The sequence below is a fragment of the Phyllopteryx taeniolatus genome, chromosome 5, assembly GCF_024500385.1.
Source record: "Phyllopteryx taeniolatus isolate TA_2022b chromosome 5, UOR_Ptae_1.2, whole genome shotgun sequence".
Classification (NCBI taxonomy): domain Eukaryota; kingdom Metazoa; phylum Chordata; class Actinopteri; order Syngnathiformes; family Syngnathidae; genus Phyllopteryx; species Phyllopteryx taeniolatus.
Window position 1 is genome coordinate 4,447,785 of NC_084506.1, and position 19,039 is coordinate 4,466,823.

Consider the following 19,039-nt stretch of genomic DNA (forward strand, 5'->3'; position numbering starts at 1 on the left):
TGGTCTCTTGAAGCATCATGGAAGCGGTGACTCAACATGAATCGTAGCTGCGCTTCCTCAGCATTTGAACAGGAAATATGAAAATTCAGCTCTTTTAATGATGAAATCATTGAAATTATTGGATTGGAAAAAAAAAATCGTTGTAAAGCATGGACCATAGAACTCAAATGGAACAGTTTAATGTAATCATAAGATGTTTTTACTATTCACATGCAGTGGAAAGGAAAGACCAACAGGGGCCAGTGAGGCTCTGCCTCACTTGCCTATCTTGACCGCACGTCACTGGTATAGTGTATGTTTGGCACAAGCACAACATTGCTTATCACTAAAAGAACACAATACCTACAAAGAGGGAAGTATGGTGGCAGCAGTATTATGCTTTGGGGCTTTTTTTCTTCAGCTGGATCTGGGGCCTTAGACAATGTGGTGTATGAACCATTCCAAACCGTAGTCAGTGTTAACACAAAACTTTCAGGCTTCTGCTACGAAGCAAAAACAATGTCAGGAAAAGTCTACTAGAACGTCTTAAATTTATTTGGGGATTTTTAGAGGCACTTTAAATGGTGGTACCTGTGGTTGGTAACTCCTCTGCAAAGGATGGTGCCTTACAGTTGATTCTATTTGACAGGATAAAGACACTGCCTCGCTGTACGAAATGAAGACATATGTGCAACCCAATGAAATTGAGTCATCATTGGTGTGTACACTATACACAGTTATACTTCTGTTGTGTGTGTGTTATTCTTAGTGGTCTGTATGCAATTTATTTTTATTTTTCATTTTTTATTTGTCTACCTTAGCCAAAGAATACTGTTAGGGCTGTGTATAGCTACCAGGCGACGAGGCCCGATGAACTCACCTTCAGTAAAGGCGCTTTGATACATAATGTATCCAAGGACAATGATGGGTGGTGAGTCCATTTGCCCATTGTTGGTTGATAAGACAGAGCACAATAAAATATACAGGAAGAAAATGTTCACGTTTCTCTTCATGTTCTAGGTGGAAAGGAGACCATGGTGGAAATGTTCAGCTCTTTTTCCCATCCAATTATGTTGAAGAAGTGTCCAACAACACCAAACTTGATTTTGGAAAACAGGTGAAAGAAAGGCATTTAAGGTCATAATTTAGTTGTTGGTTTGATGGTATAAAGACTAAAATATCATGTGTGTTTGTGAGCTAATTAAAACAGGATATAGAAGACAATCCCTTAGGTGAACTCTGTAAAGGTGTGGTGGATATCTCTAAGTGCAACATACAGAACTGTGAGTACAATTTATTTTCCATTCTAACACCATTTCAATTTAATCTAAATTAATTTGAAAACGATGAGGGAGACTAACAAATTAAACTATAGCTGGAAGTCAAATTGGTCTTATGATAATTTGTAAAAATTAATTTTTAATACTAGGACAGTAAGGTAAAATGAACTACAAACCCCAATTCCAATTAAGTTGGGAGATTGTGTAAAATGTAAATAAAAAGAGAATACAATGATTTGCCAATCCTTTTCAACCTACTGTATATTTAATTGAATACACTGCAAAGACAAGATATTGAATGTTCACACTTATGGTCGTCGTTGTTGTAGTTGTTTTTTAAATTTTTTTAATTTCATTTTGAATTTGATGCCTGCAATATGTTCTGAAAACGCTGTGACAGCGGCAACAAAGTTGAGGAACGCTAAAAAAAACTCTTTGGAACATTCCATAATGAACAGCTTAACTGGAAACAGGTGAGTGTCATTATTGGGTGCATTATGAGCATCCCTAAAAGGCTCAGTTGTTGACAAGCAAGGATGGGGCGAGGTTCACCACTTTGTGAACAATTACGTGCGCAAATAGTCCAAAAGTTTAAGAATGTTTCTGAAAGTACAATTGCATCCTCAAAAAATCCCACCAGAGGAGCGCCTTGCATGGCAGCACTCGCCCATTGGTGTATGAACATGTGTGTGAATGGGTGAATGTGAGGCTTTGTAAAGCGCTTTGGGCGCTGTGATAGTGTAGATAAAGTGCTATATAAGTGCAGTCCATTTACCATTTAATTAGGGCAATTTTTTCCCCATTTCCTTCTGCTTCAATTGCCAGTTGTGAAACTGTAAAATAACATTGTAAATCAGCAGTTAATCTAGATTTAATCAACATTGTCTTCTGTAGAATCAGGAATGTCATGACACTGATTCCTGTCCTATCTCTTTTCAGTAAAGAATGGTAAAAACGGAAAGCTGCATGTTCTGACACTGCAGAACATGGAGCAGGATGGTCTGCATTTTGACTTGGCCGCAGACTCCTTGGAGGAGCTTTTTGAATGGTACAAGGTGGCTTGGGGCATCACTCAGAGAGAGATGAGCAAGCAATTCAGTCGGGAGCAAGAGGCAAGTGTATGCTCCTTAAATATACAAACACACACACATATTATCCATCCATCCATTTTCTGAGCCGCTTATCCTCACAAGGGTCGCGGGAGTGCTGGAGCCTATCCCAGCTATCTTCGGGCAGGAGGCGCGGGGTACACCCTGAACTGGTTGCCAGCCAATCGCAGGGCACACAAACAAACCACCATTTCCACTCACATTCACACCTACGGGCAATTTAGAGTCTTCAATCAACCTACCATGCATGTTTTTGGGATGTGGGAGGAAACCGGTGTGCCCGGAGAAAACCCACGCAGGTACGGGGAGAACATGCAAACTCCACACAGGCGGGGCCGGGATTTGAACCCCGGTCCTCAGAACGCTGAGGCAGACGCTCTAACCAATCTTCCACCGTGCCGCACACATATTATGTGTATGTTTATATATCTATCCCAGTGATCCCTCGTTGAACCACAGATGCATTATTTGCCTTGAGTATGTTGATGGAAAAGAACAGAGAAGGTCAGAAAGAGCTACATTGTGTCTTTGTAGATCTAGAGCAGGGGTGCTCAATGCGTCGATCGTGATCGACCAGTCGACCGCGAAGGTAGTATTGGTAGATCGCATGACATCGTGTGACATAAAAAAAAAACATCAGCCTATCATCCATCCCGTTGCTTGATAGGCTGACAGATGAGGTTAGACTGGAATCCCCGTGGACCTTGATGTTTGCAGAAGACATTGTGATCTGCAGTGAAAACAGGGAGCAGGTGGATTAACAGTTAGAAAGATGGAGGCATGCACTGGAAAGCAGTGGAATGAAGATTAGCCGAAGTAAAACAGAATATATGTGCATGAATGAGAGGGGTGGTGGGGGAAGAGTGAGGCTACAGGGAGAAGAGATAGCAAGGGTGGAGGACTTTAAATACTTGGGGTCAACCGTCCAGAGCAATGGTGAGTGTGGTCAGGAAGTGAAGAAACTGGTCCAAGCAGGTTGGAATGGGTGGAGGAAGGTGTCAGGTGTGTTATGTGACAGAAGAGTCTCTGCTAGGATTAAGGGCAAAGTTTATAAAACAGTGGTGAGCCCAGCCATGATGTACGGATTAGAGACAGTGGCACTGAAGAGACAACAGGAAGCAGAGCTGAAGGTGGCGGAAATTAAGATGTTGAGGTTCACTCTCGGAGTGACCAGGTTGGATAAAATTAGAAATGAGCTCATTAGCGGGACAGCCGAGGTTCGATGTTTTAGAGACAAAGTTAGAGAGAGCAGACTTCGATGGTTTGGACACGTCCAGAGGAGAAATAGTGAGTATATTGGTAGAAGGATTATGAGGATGGAGATGCCAGGAAAGAGAGCTAGAGGAAGACCAATGAGAAGGTTGATGGATGTCGTGAGGGAAGACATGGCAGTTGGTGTTAGAGAGGAGGATGCAGGAGATAGGTTTACATGGAAAAGGATGACGCGCTGTGGCGACCCCTGAAGGGACAAGCCGAAAGGAAAAGAAGAAGATACAGTAATTAACATTCATCAACATTGCCTTCTGAGAGAGGTGAAGAGGCTTGTGTTGGTGGCGGAGGAGAGGCTCTCACTTGACTCGTAGATTCGTCAGGTTCATCAGCACCTTCTTCAACCTCTTCATTGTCGTCATCGGGCAAGATTTGGTCGTACAGAGCTTTGGCCTTTGTCCTGATCATATTAGTGTCCAAACTCCTACTACTACTTTGAGCGGCACGCCGGAACAAGCTTGTGCCGCATTTTGTCAGATGGCTCATCATCTTGACGAATAATTCAACTCATATCAACTGCTAGCAGCAGATCCTCATCCCAGTACACGGCAGAAAGAAAGGAGAAAAAAAACACAAAGGTAAGAGCTAAACTTGCTAACTTTTAGCGTTTTGCTAATTACTTCTGTAAATGTTATGACTGTATGAATAAATACACACTAACATCTGTTGGCAATACTGATTTCAATGTACAATCCACAGTTCATGCATCTTCCAAAAATGGACCTTCCACTGATGCTTGCAGTGCAAACAAAGGTAAGGGCCAAAAAGTATTTGAAATACGACACAGCACTAATAATAAAAAAGTATTTTGATGGTAATTGTACATATTTCTGTATTTCCCTAGTCGTCACCGTATCGTGGTGGAGAGGTTTCTGTGCCCCAATGATCGGAGGAACTAAGTTGCCTTGGGCTTTATGCCCCTGGTAGGGTCACACATGACAAACAGGTTCTAGGCTCAAAGAACCCCTTATGATAAAAATACCTCGTTTTCCCTCGCCCGGACACGGTTTACCGGGACCCCCTCTGGAGCCAGGCCTGGAGGTGGGGCTTGATGGGTCGAACCTGGGGCCTGACTGGGCACAGCCCAAAAATGCAGCGTGGGGCCCCTTCTCATGGGCTTACCACCTGTGGGAGGGGCCAGAGGGGTCAGACCTTGGAGGTTTGATCCTCAGCTACAGAAGCTAGCTCTAGGGACGTGGAACATCACCTCTCTGGCAGGGATAGAGCCTGTGAGAGGTTGGAGAAATTCCGACTGGATATAGTCGATCTCACCTCGACATACAGTTTGGGCTCCGGTACCAGCCTTTTCGGGAGGGGTTGGACTCTCTTCCACTCTGGAGTTGCCCACGGTGAGAGGTGCCGAGCAGGTGTGGGCATACTGGTTACCCCATGTCTTTGTGCCAGTCGGTTGGGGTTCACCCCGGTGGATGAGAGCGTAGCCTCCCTCCATCTTCAATTATCAACTTATATGGTCATGTTATCGGACTTGCGGCTACCTGTCTTGGACACTTGGGTGAAGAGAGGGCTGGAGCTGTCAACCGATCACCACCTGGTGGTAAGTTCGCTCTGTTGGTGGGGGAAGATGCCAGTCCGACCTGGCAGACACAAGGGTATTGTGAGGGCTTGTTGGGAACATCTAGCAGAGTCCCCTGTCAAAAGGAGTTTCAACTCCTACCTCCGGCAGAACTTTGTGTACGTCCCAGGGAACGGTGGGGACATTGAGTGTGAGTGGAACATATTCCGTGCCTCCGTTGTTGGGGCGGCCGACCAGAGCTGTGGCCGTAAGGTGGTGGGTGCCTGTCATGGCCGCAATCCCCGAACCCGTTGGTGGACACCAGCTGTAAGGGATGTCGTCAAGGTGAAGGAGTCCTATTGGGCCTTTACGGCTTGAGGACTTGAGAGGCAGTTGATGGGTACCGGCTACCCAAGCAGAACATAGTTTTGTTGGTCGCTGAGGAAAAAACACGGGCATAAGAGTGGAAGCGGATCGGTGCAGCGTCTGCAGTAATGCAGACTCTATATCGGTCTGTCATGGTAAAGAAGGAGCTGAGCCAAAAGGTGAAGCTCTCAATTTACCCATCTATCGATCTACGTTTCTACCCTCACCTACAGTTATGAGCTGTTCGTAATGACCGAAAGAAGATGAGCCAAAATGAGTTTCCTTCGCAGGGTGTCTGGGGTCTTCCTTCGAGATAGGGTGAGAAGCTCGTTCATTCAGGAGGGGCTCAGAGTCGAGCCGCTGCTCCTCCGTATCAAGAGGAGACAGATGAGGTGGCTCGGGCATGTGATTAGGATGTCCCCTGGACGCCTGCCTGGTGAGGTGTTCCGGGCACCTCCCACCGGGAGGAGGTCCCAGGGACGACCCAGGACATGATGGCGAGAATTTGTCCCAGCTTGCCCGGAAATGCCTCGGGATTGCCCCGAAGAGCTGTACAAAGTAGCTGAGGAGAGGGAAGTCTGAGTTTCCCTGCTTAAGCTGCTGCCCACGTGACCCAACCTCGGCAAACCGAAAGAACATGAATGGATGGATGGATGGATGGATGGATATTTCTGTAATATACAGAAACTCCCATTCTTGCTGGCAGGGAAACGAAGAAAGGTAAAAAATAAAATAAACGTATCCATACACCACAACAGTAATAAAAATGTATTTTGATGGTAATTGTATATTTTTCCATAATTTACAGATCACACATTCACCAGCAGTGCGTAGATGAAGAAAGGTTTAAAAAAAACAAGTATTCACGTCACACTGCCGCAATGATGAAATTATATATTACTTTATATTTTATGATTGTAATTGTTTGTATATCTATTTACAGGTCATGGGGAAAATTATGGCTGCCATGAAGAAAGACGAGCTGCTCCAGAAACATCTATACTCATCAGATTATCCATGCACAATCTGACAGTCTGCCAAAGAGCAAAAAAAAAAATTTATGCCTACCGTGTCTGTCCCAGAATGACAGATGGGAAAACACACTCTCGCATATACCCACTAGAAAGAAGGCGAGGCCCTCAAGACGTCATGTCAAAATCTTACATTGACAAATTGTAAATACATTATTTTGCAGTCAGAAACACATGCGCACACACACATACACACAAACGCGCCTAGAGGAACATAACTGTAAATAGCGTGCCAATAGTTTGTGTGAAGTCTGAAAATTTTACACAGTTGACTGTGAATTTGTTTTTTGCCCTCAAAAGCACTTTTTCATTGTTGTTAGTGGTGTTGTACAGAAGGAAAGCACCATTCAGATGTTTGAGGTGTCACTGAAGCAAAAGAAATATTAGTGTCAAAGTCTTTGTTGTGCCAAAATACATAATTTCACAAAAAGCTTGTTTTCTCTGTTTTTTGTTCCAAAATAGGCGATTTGGGTGAAACCAACCTATTTTCTACTGCTGATTACTAATTAATGGAATAAGGCAGAGACAACCTTTTTTTCTGATGAAAGAAGAGAGTCTAATATTTAATTATGTCGTCTCCATGTTTACATAGTCAAAAAAACTATTTCGATGAGAAAGAGAGAGAGAGAGAGAGAGGGCACATTTCAAGGTACCGGCATGTACAGTAAATGAAACCAGTGCGTGTGAGAGACTTTAGGCTTGATTACACTTCACAAAACCAGTTAATGTCTTCACATTCTCTTCTGTTACCTTTTTTTTTTTTAAACTAGATTTTACAATATATTGCTCTTTTAAAAAAAAAAAATGTGTGTTTTGGGGGGACAGGGACTGATTAATTGAATTTCTATTCATTTTAGTGGGCAAATATGTTTTGAGATAAAAGCATGGTCACGGAACGAATTAAACTCATACCTCAAGGCACCACTGTATACTGTTGAATGAATACTGTACTTTGAACGTTTCAATCAAAACAGAATATTAGTCTTTTTAAAGACAATGTTTGATACGTGTTAGATTGTGCAGGTAGCAATAAAGTGTGGCCACTAAGTGTATTAGCAAATCAATTTTGTTGAACTTTTACAGTATCATATTCAACCGAGGCACCCAAAAAGCCAGAATAGTGTTTGGTATACAATAATTAAACACTGCAAGACCAGAGCACTGCAGATTGGTGGTCTTGTCCCATCACTGAGCATCCGGCAAGTGACATTTTTGTCCAACCTCAGATCAGGCAGCAGGAAGAAGTGGAGAAAAAGGCAGAGGTTGCTATGGAGATGTCAGACCTGGTAGTCTACTGTCAGCCACGCAGCAAGGACAAGGACCGATTTGGTAAATGCATGCAATAAAAAAAAAAAAAAAAAAAAAAAAATTAAAACTTGTGATTATAGAATAAGCTTACTACAGACTCTTTGTGTCAAATACAGTATGCACCAGTAGTTTTTTATACGAATGTTAATTCCTTACAAATTGAATTATTTTCGTTTGGCTTTAGATTATACAGCAGCACTAATGTAGAAAGGTACAAACAACAGTTCACAGTAACACAGCTTGTTAAAATGTATTCTTTTATGATACCCATGTATAGTGTGAACTTCATGAACTCACGTACATCTCTCTGTCTTTGCAGACTACTACAACTGTAAAGAGGTCCGTTCTTTTGTAGAGAATAAGACACCAGGAAAAAGCCTTTCCATGGATTTCTTGCAGTACAATCACAAGGCTCTGAGTCGGATTTACCCAAAAGGCCAGCGTGTGGAGTCTTCCAACTATGATCCCTACCCTCTATGGGCACTTGGCTGTCACATGCTGGCTCTTAACTTCCAGACGGCAGGTAATTATATGAGTTAAGCTGAAAACTGGATAATTTTAGAGCTGTGGTGACCGACCATTTCAAAACTAAGATCTACTCTCATGTCAGGCAAAAAGCAATGCGCAACCATACCGTTAAGAAAACTTCCAGAGATAAAAACCTTCATAGGCTTTCAAGATGGCGCTGGTGTCTGTGCCCTACTCTCAATTGGTCAACTTTTTTACTGTTTATATTGTCTCCACTGGGATTCCTTTAGTAGCTTTGAACTACAGCCCGACCGATTTATTGGTGGGCCTATTAATCGGGCCGATTATAGTGTATCACTGATAACTCGACATTGGTCAATATGTAACTGAAGTAGCATTAACTTTTATGCTGCACTGAGATTCTGTCACGCTTGCCTCAGTGTGTCTGTGCAACAGTGCACACTGCCCGAATGCCTGGCCCTTCCCCATCACACACACACACACACACACACACACACACAGACACACACACACGCACAGACAGACTGGTTAGGTGCAGCACACTTCTCCCCCACTCACACTCATTCGGCTGAAAGAAATGGCTAGAGGAACTGCATGTTTTTTTTACTCCATGGTAAGCTGTGACTTTGTAAAACAATATTACACAAGACATTAGTGCCCCATGAAAGAACGTCCTCACGGAAACACACTCTTTGGGCATGTCAAGGAGAGTATTCTAGCTTTTTTGATGCAGGTTTTACAGTCTTAGTGTTTTAATGTTGGGTTAGTTGCATCTCTGTGAAATGCAACTGTTAATTTCCATGCCCACCATGATCTATTCTAAGACTACTGTATTCTACAGCGTTTTCAATTGAAGTGAGTTATACCATACTTATCAGACAGTTGAGCGTTCAAGAGCGTCAATAGATTTGTTCTTGAGCTATTTATTATTTTTTTTTAACTGGAAATATAAGTGATGAAGTGGGGACAGATTAATAGTATTGTTATGTGAAAAAAATATTAAATTAGGCATATTTGAACTAATGGGGTTTCCACCCAGTCACTATCCTGTGTTTCTGTGCTTAAAGGACCTATATAATACTGTGAACATTGCCACTTATTACATACTTCTGGATTTACAAATAATGTCTGCAGAAAAAAAATCCCCCCAAATTAGACTCTGTAGGAATTTCCTCATTCAACTGTATTATGCAGTGTAATTTATGCCTATATTAAAAGTCGGGATGTTTTGTAGACAATAACGAAATAGTGAAACATTTTGATAAGCTTTTTTCAGATTGTTGAAATCCTTCCTTGAGGAAAGAAGACAGCCATATATATTCCGCATATATAAACGGGTTTTGTCAGATTTTGATGGTCACAAGTCAGCTTCATAATGGCGGACACCTGATGAGGCTCTCCCGACCGAAAGCTTCACGTCGCTTAATGTCCCAAAACTGCGACCAATCGTCACCAAAATGGATGTTGACATCTATATTTATGCCCACTTATACCTCAGACAATATCAGAACGATCAGCCCAATAATTTTGACTTTATGGACATTTAAGTGTTTTTCTCTTCATAGACGCTCACTTGAGAAAAAACTTAACGTCGCTGAATGAGGAACATGCTTAATGGTCCTCTTCCATTATTCTTTTGATATTTAATTGGGATGACATGGGGAAAGTATTGAACACGCCAACTGGTGTTTATTTAATACTTTGTACAAAAGCCTTTGTTTTCAATGACAGCTTCAAGACTCCTCCTGTATGGAGAAATTAGTTACATGCATTGCTCTGGTGTGATTTTGGCCCATTCCTCCACACAAGGAGTCTTCAAATTTTGAAGGTTCCGTTGGCTTCTTTTATGGAACTTGAGTTTCAGTACTTTCCACAGATTTTCGACTGGATTCAAGTCAGGTGATTGGCTAGACCATTCTAGCAGCTTTATTTTTTTCCTTTGAAACCAATTGAGAGTTTCGTTGGCAGTATGTTTTGGATCATTATCCTGCTGAAATGTCCACCCTCGTTTAATTTTCATCATCCTCGTTGATGGCAGCACACTATTGTCAAGAATGTCTTGGTACATTTGACCAATCATCCTTCCTTTAATAATCAGAATCAGAATCAGAATCATCTTTATTTGCCAAGTATGTCCAAAACACACAAGGAATTTGTCTCCGGTAGTTGGAGCCGCTCTAGTACAACAGACAGTCAATTTACAGAACACTTTGGAGACATAAAGACATTGACAAAAAACAACAACAAACAACAATTGTGCAAAAAGATGCAGAGTCCTCAGTTCGAATGGCTAATATCGCAATAGTCGATGACAATGACCATTGTGCAAAGGGCACTGAGACTTCAAGGAGTGTATGCGGTTTAAAGTGACGAGTACTGCGATAATCTGGGACAATGGTTGTGCAAATGTTACAGATACTCCTCAATCAGTGTGCAAATGGAGCAGATGCTACTCTGGCATGAGTGGCCACTATATGCAAATAGTGCAGCACGGCGAGACAACTACAGTGAGTGCACGAGTAATACATAATACAGAAATGTGAACGAATTCAAGTCAAAAAATTGCCAGCTTGTTGTAATGGAATTGTAAGTTAGCTGTTCAAGAAGTTGATTGCAAGAGGGAAGAAGCTGTTGGAATGTCTACTAGTTCTAGTTTGCATTGATCGGTAGCGCCTACCTGAGGGAAGGAGCTGGAAGAGCTGGTGACCAGGGTGGGGAGGGTCCGAGAGGATTTTGCACGCCCTTGTCTTAGTTCTGGCAGCGTGCAAGTCCTCAAGGGTGGGTAGGGGGGTACCGACAATCCTTTCAGCAGTTTTGATTGTCCGTTGCAGTCGGAGTTTGTCCTTTTTTGTAGCAGCACCAAACCAGACTGTGATGGAAGAACACAGGACTGATTCGATGACCGCTGTGTAGAACTGTCTCAGCAGCTCCGGTGGCAGGCCATGCTTTCTCAGAAGCCGCAGGAAGTACATCCTCTGCTGGGCCTTTTTGAGGACGGAGTTGATGTTGGTCGCCCACTTCAGGTCCTGGGAGATTGTAATTCCCAGGAACTTGAAGGTCTCGACGGTTGACACAAGGCAGCTGGACGGCGTGAGGGGCAACTGTGGCGAAGGATGCCTCCTGAAGTCCACGATCATCTCTACAGTCTTGAGCGTGTTCAGCTCCAGGTTGTGTCGGCCGCACCACAGCTCCAGCCGGTCCGCTTCCTGTCGATATGCAGACTCGTCACTGTCCTTGATGAGGCCGATGACAGTGGTGTCATCTGCAAACTTCAGGAGTTTGACAGTCGGGTTCGCTGAGGTGTAGTCGTTCGTGTAGAGAGAGAAGAGCAGCGGAGAGAGGACACAACCTTGGGGCGCCCCAGTGCTGATGCTGCGTGTGGATGAGGTGGCCTCCCCCAGCCTGACCTGCTGTGTCCTGCCCGTCAGAAAGCTGTAAATCCACTGGCAGATGGCAGGTGAGACGCTGAGCTGGAGAAGCTTGGATGAAAGGAGTTCAGGGATGATGGTGTTGAACGCTGAGCTGAAGTCCACGAACAGGATCCTCGCGTAGGTCCCTGCACTGTCGAGGTGTTCTAGGATGAAGTGCAGTCCCATGTTGACTGCATCATCCGCAGATCTGTTCGCTTGGTAGGCAAACTGCAGGGGGTCCAGCAGGGGACCTGTGACACTCTTGAGGTGGTCCAGCACAAGACGTTCAAAGGACTTCATGACCACAGATGTCAAAGCGACAGGCCTGTAGTCATTCAGACCCGAGATTGCAGGTTTCTTGGGGACTGGGATGATGGTGGAGCGTTTGAAGCAGGATGGAACTTCGCACATTTCCAGTGATCTGTTGAAGATCTGAGTGAAGACTGGCGCGAGCTGGTCCGCGCAGACTTTGAGGCAGGATGGAGACACGTGGTCCGGGCCTGCCGCTTTGTTAATCTTTTGTTGTTTGAAGATGCGTCTCACATCTTGTGTAATCTGAAGTTTACCAGTACCATTTTCTGAAAAGCAGCCCCACACCATCATGTCCCCACCTCGGAACTTCACTGTTGGTATGGTGTTTTTAGAGTGATGTGCAGTGCCAATCCTCCTCCAAACGTGGTGTGCGTTATGGCATCCAAACAGTTAAATTTTGCTCTCATCCAACCATACTATATTCTCCCAGTATTTACCTGGCTTGTCCGAATGTTGTTCAGCAAACATTAAACAAGTTTGACATGGTTTTTTTTTTTCAGCAATGGGGTCTTACGTGGTGAGCGTGGATACAGGCCTTGGCGGCGGAGTGCATTATCTTCTGACAACAGTACCTGCTAATTCCAGCTCTTTTTGAAGCTCTCCACAGGTGGTCCTTGGCTCTTGGACAACTCTTCTGATTATTCGTTCCACTCTGTCAGAAATCTTGCAAGGACCACTTCATCAAGACAAATTTATGGTGTTATGATTGGCTTCCCACTTATGTAATATGGCCACAACCGTGCTTACTGCAACATTCAGAAGCTTAGATATGCACCTGTAACCAATGCCATCGCTATGTTTTCCAATAATTAGTTTGTGATGGTCTTGAGACAGCTCTCTGTTCTTACCCATCATGAGATGTGTCTTGACTCACACCTTGCCATTCAGACCTTCTGTAGGCCATCAATTAGGACTGAACCAGCTGAAATTCATTTGCTCTAACAAGGGGCTGGATTGGATCATTGGATAATTTACAATGAATTTATTACTTAAACTGGCCTCCCCATGCACCCGCCAGGGAGTTAGAAGAGGCCCGGTGTTGTTGACTTTTAGCCTCCAATAGGGCATCTACCAGTCACCGGACTATCTGGGATCATTAGTGGAGTATGAGCGAAGCAACAGTATACATATGTTGTATTTTCCAACAACACCTAACGTTTGCAACTTCCAATGCAACCATGGTGGATGAAATAGAGGCGCACACTCATTGTTGTCAGCGATGGTCGTCCGGACACCCTCATTACAATGAAGAAAACGTTAAAATAGCCCCCCATGTCAACAACATGTCCAATCTCACTTCTCATCCAGCCCACGCTCTCCACCAGTGGGCCAGCAATCCAACACCTGGTAAACTGTGCCTCACAATGACCTACACACACTGAACGGGTATCCTTAACACCTGTGCCGAAGGGCCACACCAACACGCTACCCTGGTCCTCCTCAGCGGCGTTGAGCGCTCCACAGCCCTCCTGCAGCGCCGAGATGCCACACTGACTCCCGCGGCACCCCAGAGCACGACAAGAGTGCTGCAGAGCACTCCCTCGCTAGAGGACTGAGGTGGCACAGCGCGGGCGAGACGAGTACCCGCCCAGAGTTCACAAATCACTGTGAAGCACAAATTCACCAAGTGCTGGACCGCTGGCCCACCAATAGAGAATGTGAGCCAGATGAGACCGGACGCATGGGTGTCACAAGAGAGGGGGCCACCTCTAGCTCATCCCCCTCTCCCACCTGTGTAAATGGAAGTGGCCGGACGACCATCACTGGCGACAATAAAGCCTCGCCACTCCTTTCCTTCCACCACAACCACATCAAATTTACCTGAGTATTGCATACATACGTGAACTTCTTAGTGTATTTTTATGGCACTGCAGCGGCTGAGAATCGGTCATTAAAACCCGGAAATGCTGTGTTGCCGTTCAGCTGGGTTTAGTGGGTGGGTATACCAAAACTACATCACACTGTCAGTGATTTCATGTCGTTTGCAAGTGGTTTTGGTGTTCAAAGGCTTTTGCATTCAAACAACAAACTGCATCGATGTCCCCTTTAACCATGTCACAGACACATTTTGAGGGGCGATTTCTGATATGGGCAGCCGCCAAGGGCAGTATCCTGTCGGGGGGGCGGCAAGGTGTACCGTAATTTCTCCTATATAATGCGCATCCCCCCCCCCCCCAAAAAAAATGTCAAAAACCATCCATCCATCCATCCATCCATCCATCCATTTTCTGAGCCGCTTCTCCTCACTAGGGTCGCGGGCGTGCTGGAGCCTATCCCAGCTATCATCAGGCAGGAGGCGGGGTACACCCTGAACTGGTTGCCAGCCAATCCCAGGGCACATACAAACAAACAACCATTCACACTCACAATCACACCTACGGGCAATTTAGAGTCTCCCATTCATGCATGTTTTTGGGATGTGGGAGGAAACCGGAGTGCCCGGAGAAAACCCACACAGGCACGGGGAGAACAAGCAAACTCCACACAGGCGGGGCCGAGGATTGAACCCCGGTCCTCAGAACTGTGAGGCTGACGCTCTAACCAGTCGGCCACCGTGCCGCCTGTCAAAAACCAATGGTGTGCATTATACATAGGTATAGGGGAAAATGAAAAAAACTTTCCCATTTTATAAATGTATGCCGCCATCTAGAGGTTATGAAAAGCAGTAAACGTTCATGTCAATATGCCACCGCCACGTAGATGTTATGAGAGGTGTACACTTTCATTATAATATGCCACTGCCACCTAGAGGCTATGAAAAAGGTGTAGCCTACACTTTCCTTCCAATATGACTGATACGAATAATAATAATAATGATAATAATATCTACAGTTGTGCTCATAAGGTTACATACCCTGGCAGAATTTGTAAAATAGTTTTCAATATGACATGACTGAACAACAACCATCATTAATTTCTTTATGGTTATGTTTTGTTTGATGATAATGCTTTTCTGAAATGCTTGACAGTTTAATTTGAATCCCATTAAAATAAAAAGTGTTTTGCCTGGCCCTTCATGTTTTCTTTAAAAATTGTACCCATCTTCCAAATTATTCCCGGGTAATCAAACATATGAGCACAACTGTGTGTTTTCTCATTTACTAAATAAAAGTAGGGCTGTGAATTCCAAAAGAAGCGCAAGTAAATAAAAATAAAGTATTACATGTTCAAACGAAGTGCTTAACTTCAGAATAATTTTTTGAAAAAACAAACAAAATACAGATCATACTTCATGTTTTGATCATATGGGTAGAAGCAAAATCATGCATTGTAAAAATGCATTATACATAGGTAGAAGGGTTTTCCAGAATTTTGAGGTCAACTTTGGGGGTGCGTATTATACATGGGTGTGCCTTATACACAGGAAATTACGGTAATACCAACTTGAACAAAGCGGTGTTTGGAAACTCAAGCAAGCAAGAAAGGGTCTCCTATTTTGAGTTTGTTTAATATTTTTTCATTGGAACTGTGTAAGGTTTTTGACCACCCCGTGCGGGGAAAAGATGCCAGAAATCATCTATTTGCTGGTGCAGGACTTATCGTCGGCCGCCACATTTGCCATTGAATTCAGGATTTTTGGCCTCCCAAAGGTGCCATATTTTACCAAACCAACTTTTTCTAGTATGTAATATTGGCTCTATGGTGCCTCAATAAACACGTGAAATATTAATTAAAATCAACAACGCATTTCTGATTTCCTCACGTTTTTCTGCCGAGTGGCCTGAAATCAGGTCATTCGAATTTCTCGAGCTTATCTATGTCACTTGCGAAGATCTCCACCTACCTCTCCACTCTTGAGTCAGCGCTGTCAACATAACTAACACTTGTGCTCTCTTGTGAGTCTTCTACACGGAGGTAACCAATCAGAGGAAAGGGGGCAGTCTTAGTAAAATATGGACAAAGTGGATACCAAACTGGGTCAAACAGAAGTAGCTGTCAGAGGGGCAAAAACAAACAAAATTTATTTTCAAAGAAATTGACACTTATATACTAAGTCCATGTTAGAGAGTCACTCTATGGAGATCTATCCATCCATCCATCCATTTTCTGAGCTGCTGCTCCTCACTAGGGTCGCGGGCATGCTGGAGCCTATCCCAGCTGTCATCGGGCAGGAGGCGGGTTACACCCTGAACTGGTTGCCAGCCAATCGCAGGGCACATACAAACAAACAACCATTCACACTCACAGTCACACCTACGGGCAATTTAGAGTCTCCAATTAATGCATGTTTTTGGGATGTGGGAGGAAACCGGAGTGCCCGGAGAAAACCCACGCAGGCACGGGGAGAACATGCAAACTTCACACAGGCGGAGCCGGGGATTGAACCGGGGTCCTCAGAACTGTGAGGCTGACGCTCTAACCAGTGTGACCACCGTGCCGCCTATGGAGATCTAAATAGCCAAAATATTGGACCCTTAATTCATTGTTTTCCCATAATTTGTCAGAGGAAATTAAAGACGAGCTGGAAACCTGAGATAAGCCTTCCTCTCTCAAAGATTTAATTTATTTAGCTATCAAACTCAATAATAGCCTTAGAGAACGGAGAAGAGAGAGAGCAGAGAGAGCCTGTTAACTAGCTCCACCCCCAGATCCTCTTGACAGTCCTGGTTGGCAGACCATTTGCCCTGCCCAGGTTCCAGCACCTCCTCTACCCGCACTCGTCTGACCCACAGTGAACGCCAGCGGCACAGGGACAACAAGTTGTGCCTTTACTTAAGTTTGACACCTCTGACCTACAGTAGATGACGTTCTTATCTTTTCCCGTTCCCTTTAGGAGCACCACCAGCACTGAGGATACTTCTTCAGAGGCTCCTGGGGAACAAACTGTATGTCAAGCCGTGGAAATGTGATTTCCATGTCCCCTCTGTAAGCATCTCAGGCCAAATCATTGCCAAAGGTCAGCACAAGCCTGACCCAATTAAGATTGAGTTGGTAGTCAATTGGGAAACCACCAGCAACCGTAAGGAGCTCCAACAGTTCCTAGGCTTCCCCAATTTTTACCGCCGCTTTATCTGTGACGACAGTAAGGTCCCCTTGACTCGACTTAGCTCCGCCAAGTCCCCTTTACGTTAGACCGAGGATGCCGACAGGGCTTTTACCAAACTGAAGTCCCTCTTTGAGCGCCATAAGCCTCAAGCACCCTGATCGTTCCCTTCGGGGAGGATGCATTGGACACTGGACACCTGAACCCAGACGTTGCACCCCTGTGCCTTTTTTCTCCTGCCAAATCAGTCTGGCAGAGAAATTATCATGATATGGGAAATCGTGACTTACTGGCGTTGGTGTTGGCACTTCAGGAGTGGAGGTCCTGGTTGAAGGGTTCGGAAATCCCCTTCCTCATTTAGACTGATCACAAAAAACTCTTGTACCTCCAGTCCACTCGACGTCTCAACCCTTGTCAAGCCTGTTGGTCGCTGTTCCTGAGCAGGTTTAACTTCTCCCTATATTACCGCTCAGATTCCTGAAACCTTTAGCCAGATGCTCTCACCAGGATCCATTCTTCTTCATCCTTGAGTACGGAAGACCCGGAACTGATTCTTCCTCCTGCCTGTGTTGTGGGGGCTACAACCTGGGACATTGAGTCTGTAGTCATAGGGGCCCAGAAAGATGACCCAGGTCTGGGAACTGGCCCCCCAGATCAATTGTTTGTTCCCCCCGTAGCTCATTTCCAAGTCCTCCAATGGGGTCACTCCTCCAAAATTACGCGTCACCCTGGAGTCCAAAGAACCCACAACTTCCTCCGTCAGCATTTCTGGTGGCTCAGCATAGCCCAGGATACCAGAACGTTTGTGGCGGCCTGCTCAGTCTGTGCCTGAGGAAAGGCCTTCCATCAACCTCCTGCTGGTCTGCTACACCCCCTTCCCATTCCTAGCCGTCCTTGGTCTAACATTGCTGTCGATTTTGTCTCTGGGGTACCTTCCTCTGAATACACTATTATTGATCGTTTCTCCAAGTCTAACCATTATATCCCCCTTCCCAATCTTTGAAACCGCCAACCTTCTTATTAACTATGTATTCAAGCTTCATGGAATCCATCAAGGTATTAATTCAGATCATGGCCCACAATTCTCCTCCCAAGTCTGGAGAGATTTTTGTAAGGCGATGGACGCAGCAGCCAGCCTCTTCTCTGGTTACCATCCGAAGACCAACGGACAGACGGAACGGGCCAAGCGGGATTTGGAGGCCGCTTTACTGCGTCGCTGCACACCATCCGGTTTCTTGGAACCCATTCCTCCCCTGGGTTGAATATGTCCATAACTCCCTTTCCTGCCCAGTCTTCTCAAAACCTTCCTCTCCAAACAAAGTCACGTAAGCTCGCCCCCCGATTTGTGGGGCCCTTTATGATTTCCAAGACCATTAACCCTTCCTCTGTCTGCTTAATCCTCTCGGCTTCTATGAACATCCACACCACCTACCATGTGGCGACGACGACCACCCTGCTTTCACCGTTTCCAAGGTACTGAATTTAAGGTTTCCATCATCTGGTCAATGGGAGGGCTATGGCCCCAAGGAGCATTGATGGATCTCTCGTCATATCATCCTGGACTCATCGCTCCTTAGGGTTTCTACTAGGCAAATCCTGGTAAAAGTGGACAGACGCCAGGAGGCATCCGTTGAGGAGGGCATACTGTGGTATGTAGGCGCTGGCTTGCTTTTTAATGCATTTTGGTGGGTCAAGTTCCTGTGCCATCTTGCTTGTTGTCAGTTGGTTTCTCATTTCAGGCTGGGCAGGGCGGCTTCTGGAGGGAATTCATTCCTCCAGCTGATCGGTAATCAACTCCTCAGTTTAAGATTCTGACTGAGCTACGTGCAGGTGCCAGATGATTCCTGCTCCCACGAGTGTGCCTCCCGACTGCTTGGTGCAGTGTCCTCGCCCAGCCTTACTCTGTGTTGTCTCTATCCGTTCCTTGTTTCCTCAGGCGATCCATCAGCCTCCCTGCCTCAGTCAGAGGTTCACCCAACTCGCTGCCCA

The 19,039-nt window shown here is 44.9% G+C and overlaps 1 protein-coding gene and 1 long non-coding RNA gene across 14 annotated transcripts in view; both read left to right on the forward strand.

Moving 5' to 3' along the window:
• The window catches only part of plcg2 (phospholipase C, gamma 2), a 94,161-nt gene that overhangs the window by 67,284 nt on the left and 7,838 nt on the right, over positions 1 to 19,039 (forward strand). For 2 of the 11 annotated variants that reach the window (XM_061772420.1, XM_061772421.1), the window contains 7 exons: positions 629 to 697; positions 801 to 910; positions 1,000 to 1,096; positions 1,190 to 1,262; positions 2,199 to 2,371; positions 7,774 to 7,876; positions 8,175 to 8,378. In XM_061772420.1, coding sequence (XP_061628404.1) covers positions 629 to 697; positions 801 to 910; positions 1,000 to 1,096; positions 1,190 to 1,262; positions 2,199 to 2,371; positions 7,774 to 7,876; positions 8,175 to 8,378 — 829 coding nt within the window. Of the gene's footprint in view, positions 1 to 628; positions 698 to 800; positions 911 to 999; positions 1,097 to 1,189; positions 1,263 to 2,198; positions 2,372 to 7,773; positions 7,877 to 8,174; positions 8,379 to 16,840 lie in introns of all 11 variants that reach the window. The other 9 variants (XR_009788408.1, XR_009788409.1, XR_009788405.1 and 6 more) reach the window with 9 other exon arrangements.
• On the forward strand, positions 2,379 to 7,767 carry LOC133477574 (uncharacterized). 3 transcript variants are annotated; one of them, XR_009788412.1, is made up of 5 exons: positions 2,379 to 4,215; positions 4,337 to 4,390; positions 4,482 to 6,236; positions 6,325 to 6,375; positions 6,460 to 7,767. It is a non-coding gene; the product is annotated as an uncharacterized LOC133477574 (long non-coding RNA). The 3 variants fall into 3 exon arrangements; XR_009788411.1 differs by having other exon boundaries at positions 2,379 to 4,390; XR_009788410.1 differs by having other exon boundaries at positions 2,379 to 4,390; positions 6,325 to 6,360.